This window comes from Engystomops pustulosus, chromosome 5 (genome assembly GCF_040894005.1).
Source record: "Engystomops pustulosus chromosome 5, aEngPut4.maternal, whole genome shotgun sequence".
In the NCBI taxonomy this organism is placed as follows: domain Eukaryota; kingdom Metazoa; phylum Chordata; class Amphibia; order Anura; family Leptodactylidae; genus Engystomops; species Engystomops pustulosus.
The window spans coordinates 65,423,334-65,436,974 of record NC_092415.1 but is presented as its reverse complement, the minus strand read 5'-3'; the positions used below and the strand labels follow the sequence as shown (position 1 = coordinate 65,436,974).

Sequence of the window (13,641 nt, the reverse complement as noted above, 5' to 3'; positions counted from 1 at the left end):
TATGTTTCTCCATAAAGTTGTACCACATAATCTTATTCATAGATTATTATATTGTGCATTATACATTCCATCTGAGCTAAGAAAAGCTAGTAGTTGCACTTTGGCCCTGGTGCCAGGTACGATACCACCACTATAAATGACCGATAGTAAATAGGGAGATACATTTCTAACATGGCCTACAACCCATAAATCTTGAATCTGTTCTAGTTTAAATCCCCTTAGGCCTAGTGGCTTATAAAACATAAACTTACTTTTTCATGTACATGCAGTCCCCTACTTAAGAACACCTGACTTAGACACCCCTAGTTATAAACGGGCCTCTGGTAATTGGTATTTTACAGTACTTTAGCCCTAGGATTAAATAAACAGTTATCAAAGCTGTCTGCAATTAAGATTTATTGTTAATCTTAGTTCTTATGACAACCCAACATTTTTAAAATCCAATTGTCACAGAGATCAAAAAAATTGTGGCTGGGATTACAATGATAAAATATACAGATCTGACTTGCAAACAAACTCAACTTAAGAACAAGCCTACAGAACCTATCTTGTACATAAGCTGGGGACTTTCTATATTAATGTACTTTCTTGTATTTTCCAGGTTATTGTATCGCTGGGAATTATAATTTACAAAGCACTTGACTACGGCTTGAAAGACAATGAAGAGAGGGAGCTCAGTCCTCCTCTGGAGCAGCTCATAGATAACATGACTAATGTGGATGAAACCGATGGCAGCAACGATGAAGGTTACGACGCTTTGGATGAAGAAGAGGAAGATACCGATATGGAGATGCCTGCATTTCGGCATTCGTACAAGAATGTCATGAAGGTAACAGCTTTATTAAGTTGGGTGATGTGACAATTGTAATTGTGCTGTTATAGGCAATTTTTTTCATATCTATTTGTTATGAACACAAAGCAATCTTAAAAATGACAAAAACTCACTGATATCACAAAAATGTGAAAATTTCATAGCTATAAAAAGAAAGGAAAGACCATATAATGATGGAACACCGACTTGGTAACGTGTCTTTGTTCTGTCATTACATGGAGAAGTGTATAAGTTTAGGTAACATACACTCCCCGGCCACTTTATTAGGTACACCATGCTAGTAACGGGTTGGACCCCCTTTTGCCTTTAGAACTGCCTCAATTCTTCATGTCATAGATTCAACAAGGTGCTGGAAGCATTCCTCAGAGATTTTGGTCCATATTGACATGATGGCATCTCACAGTTGCCGCAGATTTGTCGGCTGCACTTCCATGATGCGAATCTCCCGTTCCACCACATCCCAAAGATGCTCTATTGGATTGAGATCTGGTGACTGTGGAGGCCATTTGAGTACAGTGAACTCATTGTCATGTTCAAGAAACCAGTCTGAGATGATTCCAGCTTTATGACATGGCGCATTATCCTGCTGAAAGTAGCCATCATGTTGGGTACATTGTGGTCATAAAGGGATGGACATGGTCAGCAACAATACTCAGGCGGTGGCGTTGCAACGATGCTCAATTGGTACCAAGGGGCCCAAAGAGTGCCAAGAAAATATTCCCCACACCATGACACCACCACCACCAGCCTGAACCGTTGATACAAGGCAGGATGGATCCATGCTTTCATGTTGTTGACGCCAAATTCTGACCCTACCATCCGAATGTCGCAGCAGAAATCGAGACTCATCAGACCAGGCAACGTTTTTCCAATCTTCTACTGTCCAATTTCGATGAGCTTGTGCAAATTGTGGCCTCAGTTTCCTGTTCTTAGCTGAAAGGAGTGGCACCCGGTGTGGTCTTCTGCTGCTGTAGCCCATCTGCCTCAAAGTTTGACGTACTGTGCGTTCAGAGATGCTCTTCTGCCTACCTTTGTTGTAACGGGTGGCGATTTGAGTCACTGTTGCCTTTCTATCAGCTCGAACCAGTCTGCCCATTCTCCTCTGACCTCTGGCATCAACAAGGCATTTCCGCCCACAGAACTGCCGCTCATTGGATGTTTTTTCTTTTTCGGACCATTCTCTGTAAACCCTAGAGATGGTTGTGCGTGAAAATCCCAGTAGATCAGCAGTTTCTGAAATACTCAGACCAGCCCTTCTGGCACCAACAACCATGCCACGTTCAAAGGCACTCACATCACCTTTCTTCCCCATACTGATGCTCGGTTTGAACTGCAGAAGATTGTCTTGACCATGTCTACATGCCTAAATGCACTGAGTTGCCGCCATGTGATTGGCTGATTAGAAATTAAGTGTTAACGAGCAGTTGGACAGGTGTACCTAATAAAGTGGCCGGTGAGTGTAGATTTAACTTGCATAATTTTTACTTTTCCTTCAGAATCTTAGCTTGTCAGTTGGCATCAGATACGAGTCCATGACCTTGATGTACTATACTTTTATACGAGAGGTACTTCAGGTAGAGCTGGGTACCCTGTTGCATTGCACATCCTGGGTGGTTCTAATAATCCTGGGTGGCACTAATAAAGAAATTGGATGCTACCAGCAAGTTCACGCTGAGACCAGTAAGCTGTTGTCATAAAGAACCTGGTTTCTCTGTGATTTTCTGCTTTAGCTAATAATAATCTTTATTTATATAATTTATTTATATAGCGCCATCAAATTCTATAGTGCTTAACAAATCATAGGGGACATATGCAAAAATAATAATATGTTACACACAGTCATATGGAAAAATAGGAGTGTGGGCCCTGCTCGCAAGAGCTTACAGTCTATGAAGGGGATGACACAAGAGGTAACAGAGATTGTATAATGGTCCAGCCATTCTTTATAAGGGAACAGTATAAAATAATTTAATAAATACAAATTCTGCTACTTGAACCAGTCATCAGCCGCCATCTTATATACGAGGTCCAAGGGGAAAGTGTCTGCAAAGAAGCCTGGAATTTGGTATATATCTGTTTTTTTTGCTGGATAACAGATGGGAGAAGGACACAGGATCATTTAGTAAAGGGAGAGTTGACATTTCATGCAGTTATCTTTAGCTAGTAGGTAAGAGCCTCTGTAGAAACTCTCTTAATGTAGTATATGAGTTACATGCCCATTTATTTTCTGTATAGTTCACACACTAGCACAGTTTTGTGCACAGCAATTGTTATAGTATTTACAAAGCATTAATTAACTTGGAAAGTGTTCCAGTGACTCACTAATATCTGCAGGTTTAGACTGCAAGTCTCAGAAAGCAATTTAGATGATGTGACTAAAGGCTTCATGTGTTTTACTTTACAAATGTACAACTTTACACTGGTCATGAGGTAAATAGTGGCCTATGGTTTATGTTGAGTCATGCCCAGACTGCCTTGTCCATAAGATTTGAAATGTGCTGTATCAGCAATTTGATGACCTTGTTCTATATGTAACCTCTGCAGATGCGAATACTAGGCCATCTTTGGTAGTAGTGCTTAACATATGAAAGGACTGGCGTTAGTGAATAGATAAGTTGTGATTCTCTTTTCAGATATCTATGCTCTATTACTTCATTTTATCATCTGAGGCATTAATATAAATAATCTATTTTTATCCTTTAAAGTGACCCTGGGTTACTCTCTTCAGAACATTACAGGTAGCTCCAGTTCACTTACTTAAGTCAGTGGTACTTAACCTTATTTGAGGTACCAAACCCACCAGTTTCATATGCACATTCACCGAACCCTTCTTTAGTGATAAATCAAATATGTGTGTGTCTTGCCCTCCGTGGCGGAGGCTCCGCCGATCCCCTGAGACCCACTCACTGAACCTCTAGGGTTCGATAGAACCACGGTTAAGAACCACTGCTTTAAGTGAATTGCTGATGCATTGATGGGATAGTTCCCCAACTGCTTTAGAGACTGCACTGTGGCGGGGGCGATATGCTAAATATACGGTGGACTTGCCCTAGAGCCAACCTCCTGTAGAAGGGGTTTATAATCTCATTTACTCTGTCATAGGGCATAATATTTGGAAACATCCTTGAAAGGTGTTACTACTTCATAAAATTCGCTACATTACTCACATCTTGCAACAACTCAACTTTTTTTTAGCCCATCAAGAAAAGAATATTTGCAGACTGGTAGAAACCTGGTCTTGAACTGGTACATGGGCAGTGAAAAGTTCACTTCTATCCCAAACGACAGGCATGAAAAGTTTTGGCAATATTCTGTTCATGGTGGGATTATACTCCCTTTTATAGTCCAGTTACTATATTACCATTCCCAACCGGACCTGAGCGGTTACTCCATTGCCCCCTTCTACACCTCTATTCCTTCTCTTCTTTGTCTCTTTATTTCATAGCAATTGTTATAAGATGGTTTCTTATTTGCTGGCATATTGATCTGTTATAATGGCTACTATATCCCTTTTGTACAAAATGAGCCTAATGTTCTAACTCATTTATGTCCCTTTTACCATATTAATTTGGTTTTATGTTTTACTCACTGTTTTGTTCTCTGCTCATCTGTACCCACTTATTTTTTCATTGCTCATTAGGCTCCCGCATTGTCAAAAGTGGAGTGCAGAGTGGGCATTAATGAGTAAACAACTTTTTTTTCAGCTTACCAAGTGGTTGCGATGAAACAGAGATAAAAATGTAATGGGGTCTGTATACTTTCCTCCCTACCCACTTTTTTTTTTGTCTGGAGCATTTATTTTCACCTGGATCCAGGAATTGGCAGTTAAAGCAGTTTCAGCAAACGTTGTCAAAAATAACCACGAAATGCCAGGAAAGCTCATGCATATAAGCTAAACCTATCCATAGACTCTAGTTACTGGCAGCTGGATACTTTTTTTTTGTCATTCAGCAGGAAATGCTAGATGGAGAAATGGAGTAAGTCACGTTTTCCATTCCTCTGGATAGTGAAGTGTAGACTTCATGGAAGCCATAAAAGCCTATGGGGGTGGTTGCAACTGTATGGCAGCCATCCATCTTTAACACTGGGTGAGGACTGAGAGGCTTTAAGTATTCAGGAGAATGATCTCCATGAGACCTTTTCTATTTGAAGACCGTGCCCACTGACCACGTATAATAACAAAGTATGGGCTGGCTTTGTTGTAATAAGTTTTTTCTGAACAGCTGGGATTTAAATGAAAAGTTCTCATTTTAGTCATGATGCTGTATAATTAATGTTGTCATGCTCTCCAGTTCGAGGCTATGTTAATTTGGAACTTGTGTAGTGACCATGGAAACCAGACACAAGGGTCGTCTTGTCGGTGTCATAGCATTTGTCTGTATCCATAGTAGCATTAGTTATGACTCATATGAATCTTGTATGAAGTGACATTCATATGGCCAAATCTCGTGTTTAAGAATTGGCTTGGAATAAAATATTAATATATAAATACAAATGTACATTATATTTAATTAATAGACCTTATCACACTCATAGTTATAGATTTTGTATAGTAATTTGTGTTAATGTATAATTGTGTCTGCTGTTGAGTCATATTTTCTCCTCAAATTTTCTTTTTGATATATTTATGTACGGTACTTTCTGCATTCAAAAATGTTAAAAGCTTATTGGTGAATGAGGGATGCTTTATTTTAGGAATCTGTTTCATAACTTTACAACAAAGTCACAAACATATCTACTTTAACTATAGTTTTAACTATAGTTTTATCACTTTACACTTAATAGTTTGGGGGACATAAAACCCACATATGTTGTGTAGGGGATGATGAGTTTATGCAGTTTTTTAATAACTTTTGAAAACACAAGGGTAACTTATCCTATGTTACTTACATTGCAGTCTTAGAGGTAAGAAATTATCTCTTTAATTTTGTTGGTGGTTTAACACAGGATAAGATATAAGCTTATCACCGCTGTGATTTCAACCACTGGCATCTCATGTGTGATCACCAGAATAGGGGTCAATATATCCAAAAGCAGTCTCTTAGTATACTTATACTTAGGGAGTACCAAGGGCTTATATTACAACTAAAAGCACAGTATGGCCAATTAAAACTTAACTTTAACTGAATATCTTTAAAAGATCAAACTTTAGACCTAAACTTCTAAATAAAATTTTATATATAACAAAAATATGTAACAATCTTACCACAGAAAGGACGTCTAGTTGCCGGGCCAGGAACTGGTGGCGGCCGCTGGGAGCTTTCTACTTTCACTGTCCTAAAAACTGTTCTAGCTCCTGCCCTTACGAGGCCATTACCCAAACACTGTCCCTTTTAAAGCGGTTCCCAAGCCCCCTAGGTCAGTGGTTGCGAACCTGTGGCACGGGTGCCAGAGGTGGCACTCGGTGCCCTCTTTGTGGGCACCCAGGCCACAACCCAGGTCACCATTTAGGACTCAAGACCTCCTCCTGCAGTTACAGGCAGCGCAGTTCATGCCACGTTCAGATCTATTTTAAAGTAACTAGAAGTGCAGGAGGAGCAATGAGGTGCTGACAGAGCTGTATTATCATTGTAGTTCCTTCTCCGGACCTGTCATTCATTCTGTTAAGGGACCTTAGAGCAAACTACAATAATAATCAGAATTTCTTCTTCTTTCTACTGTATTGGTGTCCTCAGGACGCCAATATGTTTGAAAACTGTGAGTTACTTTAAATTGGCATTTGGCACTTTGTGAAAAATATGTGGCGTTTGCTTGTAGTTTCGGCACTCAGTCCCCAAAAGGTTTGCCATCACTGCCCTAGGTGATTGAAGCAGCAGTGCACATGCATGACCAATACTTTGACATCTGCGCGACTGGCACACTGGTGTACTGTGCTGTATTTGTCCGTCCCATACAAGTGACCAAAGCAGACGCACTACTACTCATTTAACCAAAGGAACTTACACACTCATGAACAGACGGTCAAGAAGGCTACTTTTAATGGATAAATAAGTACTACTATTTTTCTCATTGAATCTCGGAGTGCTGCCAATTTCTTTTCTTTTATATTTTGGAAGAACCTTGATCTGGGCTCTGAGATGTGTACCTGAGTGGTATTTCTATATATGAGTGCTATTATAATTTTTTTGAAAAAAAAAAAATAGATAGATAGTAAGTAAGTATGTATATGTGTATAATATATATTATAAAATATACATATTATATATATTATATAGAATATAATATATTCTATCTCTCTATATCAGCCATTGGAATGCCATGGTTGTGTGAGTGAGTGGGATTTCTTCCATTTCTACCTGCTAAAATATTTTTGCTGCTTTATTTAAATTGCTGTTTCAAAATGGGATATTATTGTTATACATTATATCAACACATGTTTGATCTTTCAGCAACACCATCCTATCAGGAATATCATTTACAACCTACATCTAGGTGACAATGCCATATCATTACATCTTTTCACAAAGTTTCTTGATATAAGAAATGGCTTGAGATGAAATCCTGGTCAGCTCATTGCTATCATGCTCCAGCTCATGATAACTATACAACAGATAAATTACCCCTATAAATAATTTATTTTACCCATGACAAAGAACCTGATGCCAATTTATCCAATATCCCAGGGGGGACTGGCACAGCTGCTCCATTACATACTCATTCATCTTGCCGTCCAGATTGTCCCAGAGTATTATTTGAAGAGGCAGAACATCCTTTGTGCTGTAATCCTGATGTCAGACTTAGTTGTTGGGGTATTTAATGTGAATGTCATGTGCAGGACTTAATTACTAAAGTAACAGAGACTCCCTGAATGCTTACTAGACATGTAATCAAACAATCCCCCCTCCCCCCCAAAAAATAGGTGGAAATTTCAAGGCTAAAGATAAATGACCCCCTGTGCTTTTATGAGTTAACATTGCACTGAGGCCAAAATATGCACAGCACTATCCCATACTACTCTACAGTCATAAATATGTATAGTCATAATGGCCTGATATTAAACTGGAGGTACCATTTATAGCGTCTCAGATAATTTATTAGCATTTACGTCTTTTTTTCCCTCTAATGTGTTACTTTAAGGAGAACGTTCCTTGGTTACCATGACAATGTAATTTAACTTCTTCCACACCCCATTGCTCTGTTAACTACTAAGTCCATGGTACTGTGAGTAATACTGTTGTTTTTTCTGTTCTGTGAAGCTGAGCAAATATTACCCGCCTTTTGCAGAGCACCAATATTAAAGTCATATGCAAAATAATAATCTCTGTCCAAGAAGCCTCTATTTATAACTGCGAACAATCAGGCTCTTTTTATAGTGTCTTAATCTTTGTAGATTGGGAGCTGCCAAGAAGATGTATTAATACAGGTGATCTCTGCTGTATATAAGAGCAAATAGCACTGTGTGCTAGTTATCAGGTATAGGTGCACCTTGGCCACTTTCAAGGAATTAAAAGCTAGTATGTCAACTGGCTGCACACATTAGATAAGTTACATCCTACTCTGATGATTCTTACAGGATCCGCCAAGAATGTAGAAGTCATTTCACCTATACAATTGAGCTGGTTACAGAAAATATACTGTAGTATAAAGCTTTTCTCAAATCTCCATCAGTATTTTAATCTATTCTGTTACATTATGGGAAATGACAGACCCAATCAGTTCCTGATGGACATCATTTAGCGTAAAGGGGCCCATCAGGATTTTGCGATTATGTCTGTGATGGAAGCTCCCAATGGAAGTAAACATTACCATATGGGTTGTCTTATGTGTACAGCACATAGATTTGTGTGTTTTTTTTTTTTTTTGCAGACCATAGTTAAGGTCATTAGTAGTGGATTGGTGGTGTGTATCGCTAGACTATGGTTGGAGCAGAAAGTAGACCTCTCCATCAGTTGTAGATTGACTGCACTTAAAGGGGTTGTCCACTTTTAACAAATAATTTATATTGTTTGTGTAAAGAAAAGTTATACAATTCTCCTATATACTTTCTGTATCAGTTCCTCACAGATTTATAGATCTCTGCTTGCTTTTCTTCTATAGAAAGCTTCTAAGTTTACTTCCAGTGGATATAAACTGACCATTATCAAACAACTCCCATTACTCTCAGTGATAATAACAGCTTGTGCACATGCATGTCCATCACATCAGCATGGACAGATTCTTACCACTGGATGTAAACAAGGAAGCTTTCTATAGAAGTACAGCAAGCTGAGTTCTAGAAAACCATGAAAAATTGCTACAAAAAGTACCGTATATTGAAAGATTGTGTAACTTTTCATTGCACAAATAATATCAATTATTTACTGAAAGTGGCAAACCCCGTTAAAATATTTTTTAGGCACGGCTTTAAAATTATTGGGGCTATTCTAAAACCCTACGAACAGAGCTAGTTTCTTCCAGTCCCAACTACAGTGTAGGACAACTGACCTTTCCTATGGATTGGTCAGTAGCAATAATAATAATCATCCTTTTTATGTAGCATATCATATTCCATAGCCCTTTACAAATCATGGCAGACATATACAAATAAAAAGGAGCCTGAAAAAACATACTTGGAACTACCAACTTTACTTATTGATAAATTATATTATTTGCCATCTCCTACTATTCTCAAACTTTTCTTATGGAAATGGAGCAGTAGCACAGGGTTGCCATGAAATGCTGTCTGTGTTCTATATGTGAAGAAAAAGGTCTTCAGATTTGAACGGCTTTAGATTGCTGTGAACGAATTAATATTATTTAGTATTTTTTAGGGTATGATCTTTTTTCTTTACGTTGTACTGCAAAAAAAAAGGTGATACTGATGTTTGTGTTTGTCATGTCTTTATCTTATCTTGTCCATAATTGTAAAGTCCATGCAGAGCATCATGCAGAGGGTTAAAAGTTTGTGTTGGTGAGCGCTGACTATTTCTATTATGAGAACGAGTGCACTAGGTTCAGCTTCCTGTGCCATAATGACATAGAGCTTTTAAATAGGTGGCTTTGCCAGTGGTGTCGGCATAATCCTTTGTCAAGCTGGGGGCTAACAAAAGCAGGCGGAAGCCAAGTTTGTCCTGGTGCTTGTACTCCTCTGTAAGCATGTTGGAGTAAGTCTCTTTGGAATGTTAATGATTTGGATCTCTAGTTATGTAACTAGGGAATTACTATATTTGTTTTTGGTGGGAAGGTGGAAGTGAAAGTCACTTTTGGATACATTGATCAGTTCGACGCAAAGAGGTCAAAGGCGAACAAAACTATCTGTAACAAAATTACTGTGCAGTCTCGCTGTAAGAAATTATATCTATGATTTTAGAACTTGCTATGGCTAACAGATGGGTTTTTCTTTTCAATGTTTTGATTATAAATCTTGCCATTATCATTTAATATATCTCCAAATGTAACAATTCTGTTGGTGTTCTAGGTGCACTTTAAGACTCTTTTTAGACTGTTTTACTGATGTATTTGCTTAGATTTTAAACCGTCTAAAACCGAACTTCAAAATCTGCACTATGGTGTATATTTTCATTTAATGAATAGGGACTAGGACTTTAGCAAGGACTTTAAGTTTATTTCGTATTGCAAAGGTATTAAACTACTATGCCAAGTCTGGAGTCCTGTTCATACCTCACTGTATTGCATCGGATGGTCGAGGCTCAATCTAGATCTGCAGTTTTTTGATTCGGTGTTTTTTAGCCAAACACTGAAGTAGAACTTTTTTCCTAGGCCTCATGCACACAACAGTGTGGGGCCCTGTTATCCAAACTCACAATTTTCGGCCAGGTCACAACCCACATAAAGACACTTGTACAACGAGTTAAAAAATATATATAGAGAATTTTTTAACTCTGACCAGAGCTCCAATTATTGTATAAGTTTTTCCTTTTGGGATGTTTTCTCCACCTTTTAGTCCACAGAACAAAGAAAATTGCTCCACACAATTTTTAAAAGCAGACCTCTTCCAACGGGAATAGACCACTGGTGAAAACATCCCAAAAGGAAGAACTTGAACAATAATTGGAGCTCCGCTCAGAGTTTTAAAAAAACTTGTTGTACAACTGTTTTTTTGGGCACTGTTTTCTGGATCGGCCCTGGACCATTTTTCAAAGCTCTGTTTATGGAGAGTGCTGCACAACCTTTTTAGAACTTTTAAGCCCACATAAAGGTCTATGGCTCTGACATTGGGTGCCTCACCGCATCGTAACCAAGCCAGCTTTTAATGAAGTGGAGAGGAATTGGGTTCTCTCACTTACCCGTTGCTTATCCACCTGGCTGTGTGCTATGCCAGGTGAGCACACGGCTGTGTGAATAATGCCCATTTAAGGGCCCATTTCTGGTTTTGGCCTTTAAATGTGATAACACTGGAAAGACCCAGTCTTCTTTTGCGTTGTTTGAGTAAATGTTGTAGTGCTATTTTCATGTTATATGTATTTTGTGGGCGAAGCCCATTTGCATAAGAAATGCCTCGTGAATGATGATTTATAGCTGATGCAGATGGTGCACATCGCACATAAATATAATTCTCACGTAATGACGTTTTGCCTGGAGGACATTTTTGTTTCTACTTTCTCATTTGATGTCAGATACCAGCATTCATTTTACATTCAGATGGGGTAGATCCTTTAGATGAGCTGTCAATTGATAATTGTCAAAACCTTATACAAAAAAAAATTAAATGCAAAAATATACGGTAATAATAAATATAATAATTATAATAAACATTTGGTTTCTCTTTTATTCTATTGTTATATTAGATGAAGCTTGTGTTAGTGATGCAGCCTCAGTGAAATCCCAACTGGCTAAATGCTGACACAAAATTGTGCCTACCAGTATTAAAAGGGCCCTCCAGTATGTAAAAAATAAAGTATATTTAAATATATTAGTATCCTGGTATTCCTGGTCCTGCTGCACTGCACTAATACTACAGGAAACAACATGGGATACCACCCAACCAATTACTGGTCAGAGTCAGTGATTCGGTAGTGGTGGTGTGGGAGTGGTTGTGAGGCATAAGCACTTTTATTATGTTACTGGTCCTGCTTTTAAATATAATTTTAATTTTATACAAAAATTATTTTAATGAAGAAAATGCTGGGGCTATTTGTAGCAGGATGTGGAATTTTCATAGGGCGTATATCACAAAGTCGTTAAAGGGGTTGGCTATTTCGCCTAATTTCTTTGTAATGTGTTTGTAAGGGTGGGGGGCAGGATATTAGGTAATTTACCAATATACAACTATTACAATTTCTGCTCCTCTTTCTTGATATGTCAAGTTGTCAAGTGAAGTCTCCTGTCTTTTAACTCATCAACCAGACATTCCTGTCCATAAAATGGTCACGGATGGCGGGACATGTGATCTCCAGCTGTCCATGAATATTCGCCAGTTAGAGATCACATGACCCTCCAACTGCAGCCATTTTATCAACAAGAATGTCTGGCTGATGAGGTAAAAGACAGGAGGCTTCACTTCACTTAAAATATATCTATTCGTAAATGACCTAATATCCTGCCCACAACACTTACACACACATTACAAAAAACATGAGGTAAAGTGGGCAACCCCTGTAACTCCCCTTCCATTAAATATAGTCTTGCCAAGAGTGGTAGGTCACTAATTTTTGAGATTGTACACTGTGGTCCAGAACCTAATAGAGGTTTTAATGTAATCTGTGGAATGGGCTCAATTTGATAGATTACCTGATTTTATAATTTGTTTTCTAGCCATAATATTATTCTATTAATGTTGGGGGAGCTTGCCATGGTTTGCTTTTTTGAAGTAGAAGCTAACGTTATTTTCTTGTTTAAAATGGTTTGGACCAATCTCCTGGACATTAAGGTTCCGATTTAAAGTGAATATGTGACCATTCGTAAAGCTTTGTATGATTGCTTTAAGAATACAACTTGGTTATGCTATTGAAGTGTTACACCGTAGAACTTCAACTATCAACAATTATTGGTTGAGGAGGATTGTTAGTCTTTTCTTTTTTTTTTCTTTTCCTTGTTACGTTGCATAACTTTTTGTTATTTTCATTCAGTTTTATTTGGTTTTTGAAAAGTTAATACTATGGAACAAAAAAATGCATGGAAAAGGCATGGAGCTGTGTATAACTCACAAATGAGCAATCGCCCCTTTAGTCCACTGTTCAGCCTCAATGTTGGGGGTCAGTATTATAGTATTACAGTATTATAGTCATTGAAACCGCTTTTAATATCTGTGTTTAGCAGTTGTAACTTTAAGAAAGGGCTCTGTCTTTTTTTTGGGGGGGGGGGGGGCGGGGTTCCCTTATATACAAGGCCTTATGGGGTGGTCTTTGATAGGACTATATTGTAGACTGGGTATCTAAAAGAAGAAACTGATCTAGTGCTGCAGATAAAATGTGGTGCACAGAGGAGCTCTTGTCTCGTTTATAATGAGAACAAAGGCAAGAACAGTCATCAGTATAAAGGTAAATGGTCGCACAAAGATACTTTTATTAGGGCAGGCCTTTATTCCTTCCATTAAACCAGTATCTGTCTTGGAGTAAAAATAAATGTCTCCTGGATTTCTTGACTAGTTTTCTCATCCTCTGAAGCAAGAATCTTGCTTTTCACATGATGGCTTTCCTCAGAGCTCTCCTCTATCACAAGGTCCTGATCATCTGTGTTGGTGGTTAAATGGAATCACGAGTCGCTGTGAACACTGTGCTGTAGACCTTCCCTGTCTCATAGGCATGTCCCATTACTCTCACGTGTCCATGATCCCTGCGTTCCATACAACTTTCATCTGTATGATGTAGACACTGTGTAAAAAATGCCAGACGACCTTAAAAATAGCTTTGTCTGGTAATCTGATGTGC

General features: G+C 38.4%; 1 protein-coding gene across 4 annotated transcripts in view; it reads left to right on the top strand.

Moving 5' to 3' along the window:
• SPIRE1 (spire type actin nucleation factor 1) overlaps positions 1–13,641 on the top strand; it is a 111,369-nt gene that overhangs the window by 56,036 nt on the left and 41,692 nt on the right. For all 4 annotated transcript variants that reach the window (XM_072152272.1, XM_072152273.1, XM_072152274.1 and 1 more), the window contains exon 3: positions 602–829. In XM_072152272.1, the coding sequence (XP_072008373.1) occupies positions 602–829 (228 nt within the window). The remainder of the gene's footprint in view (positions 1–601; positions 830–13,641) is intronic.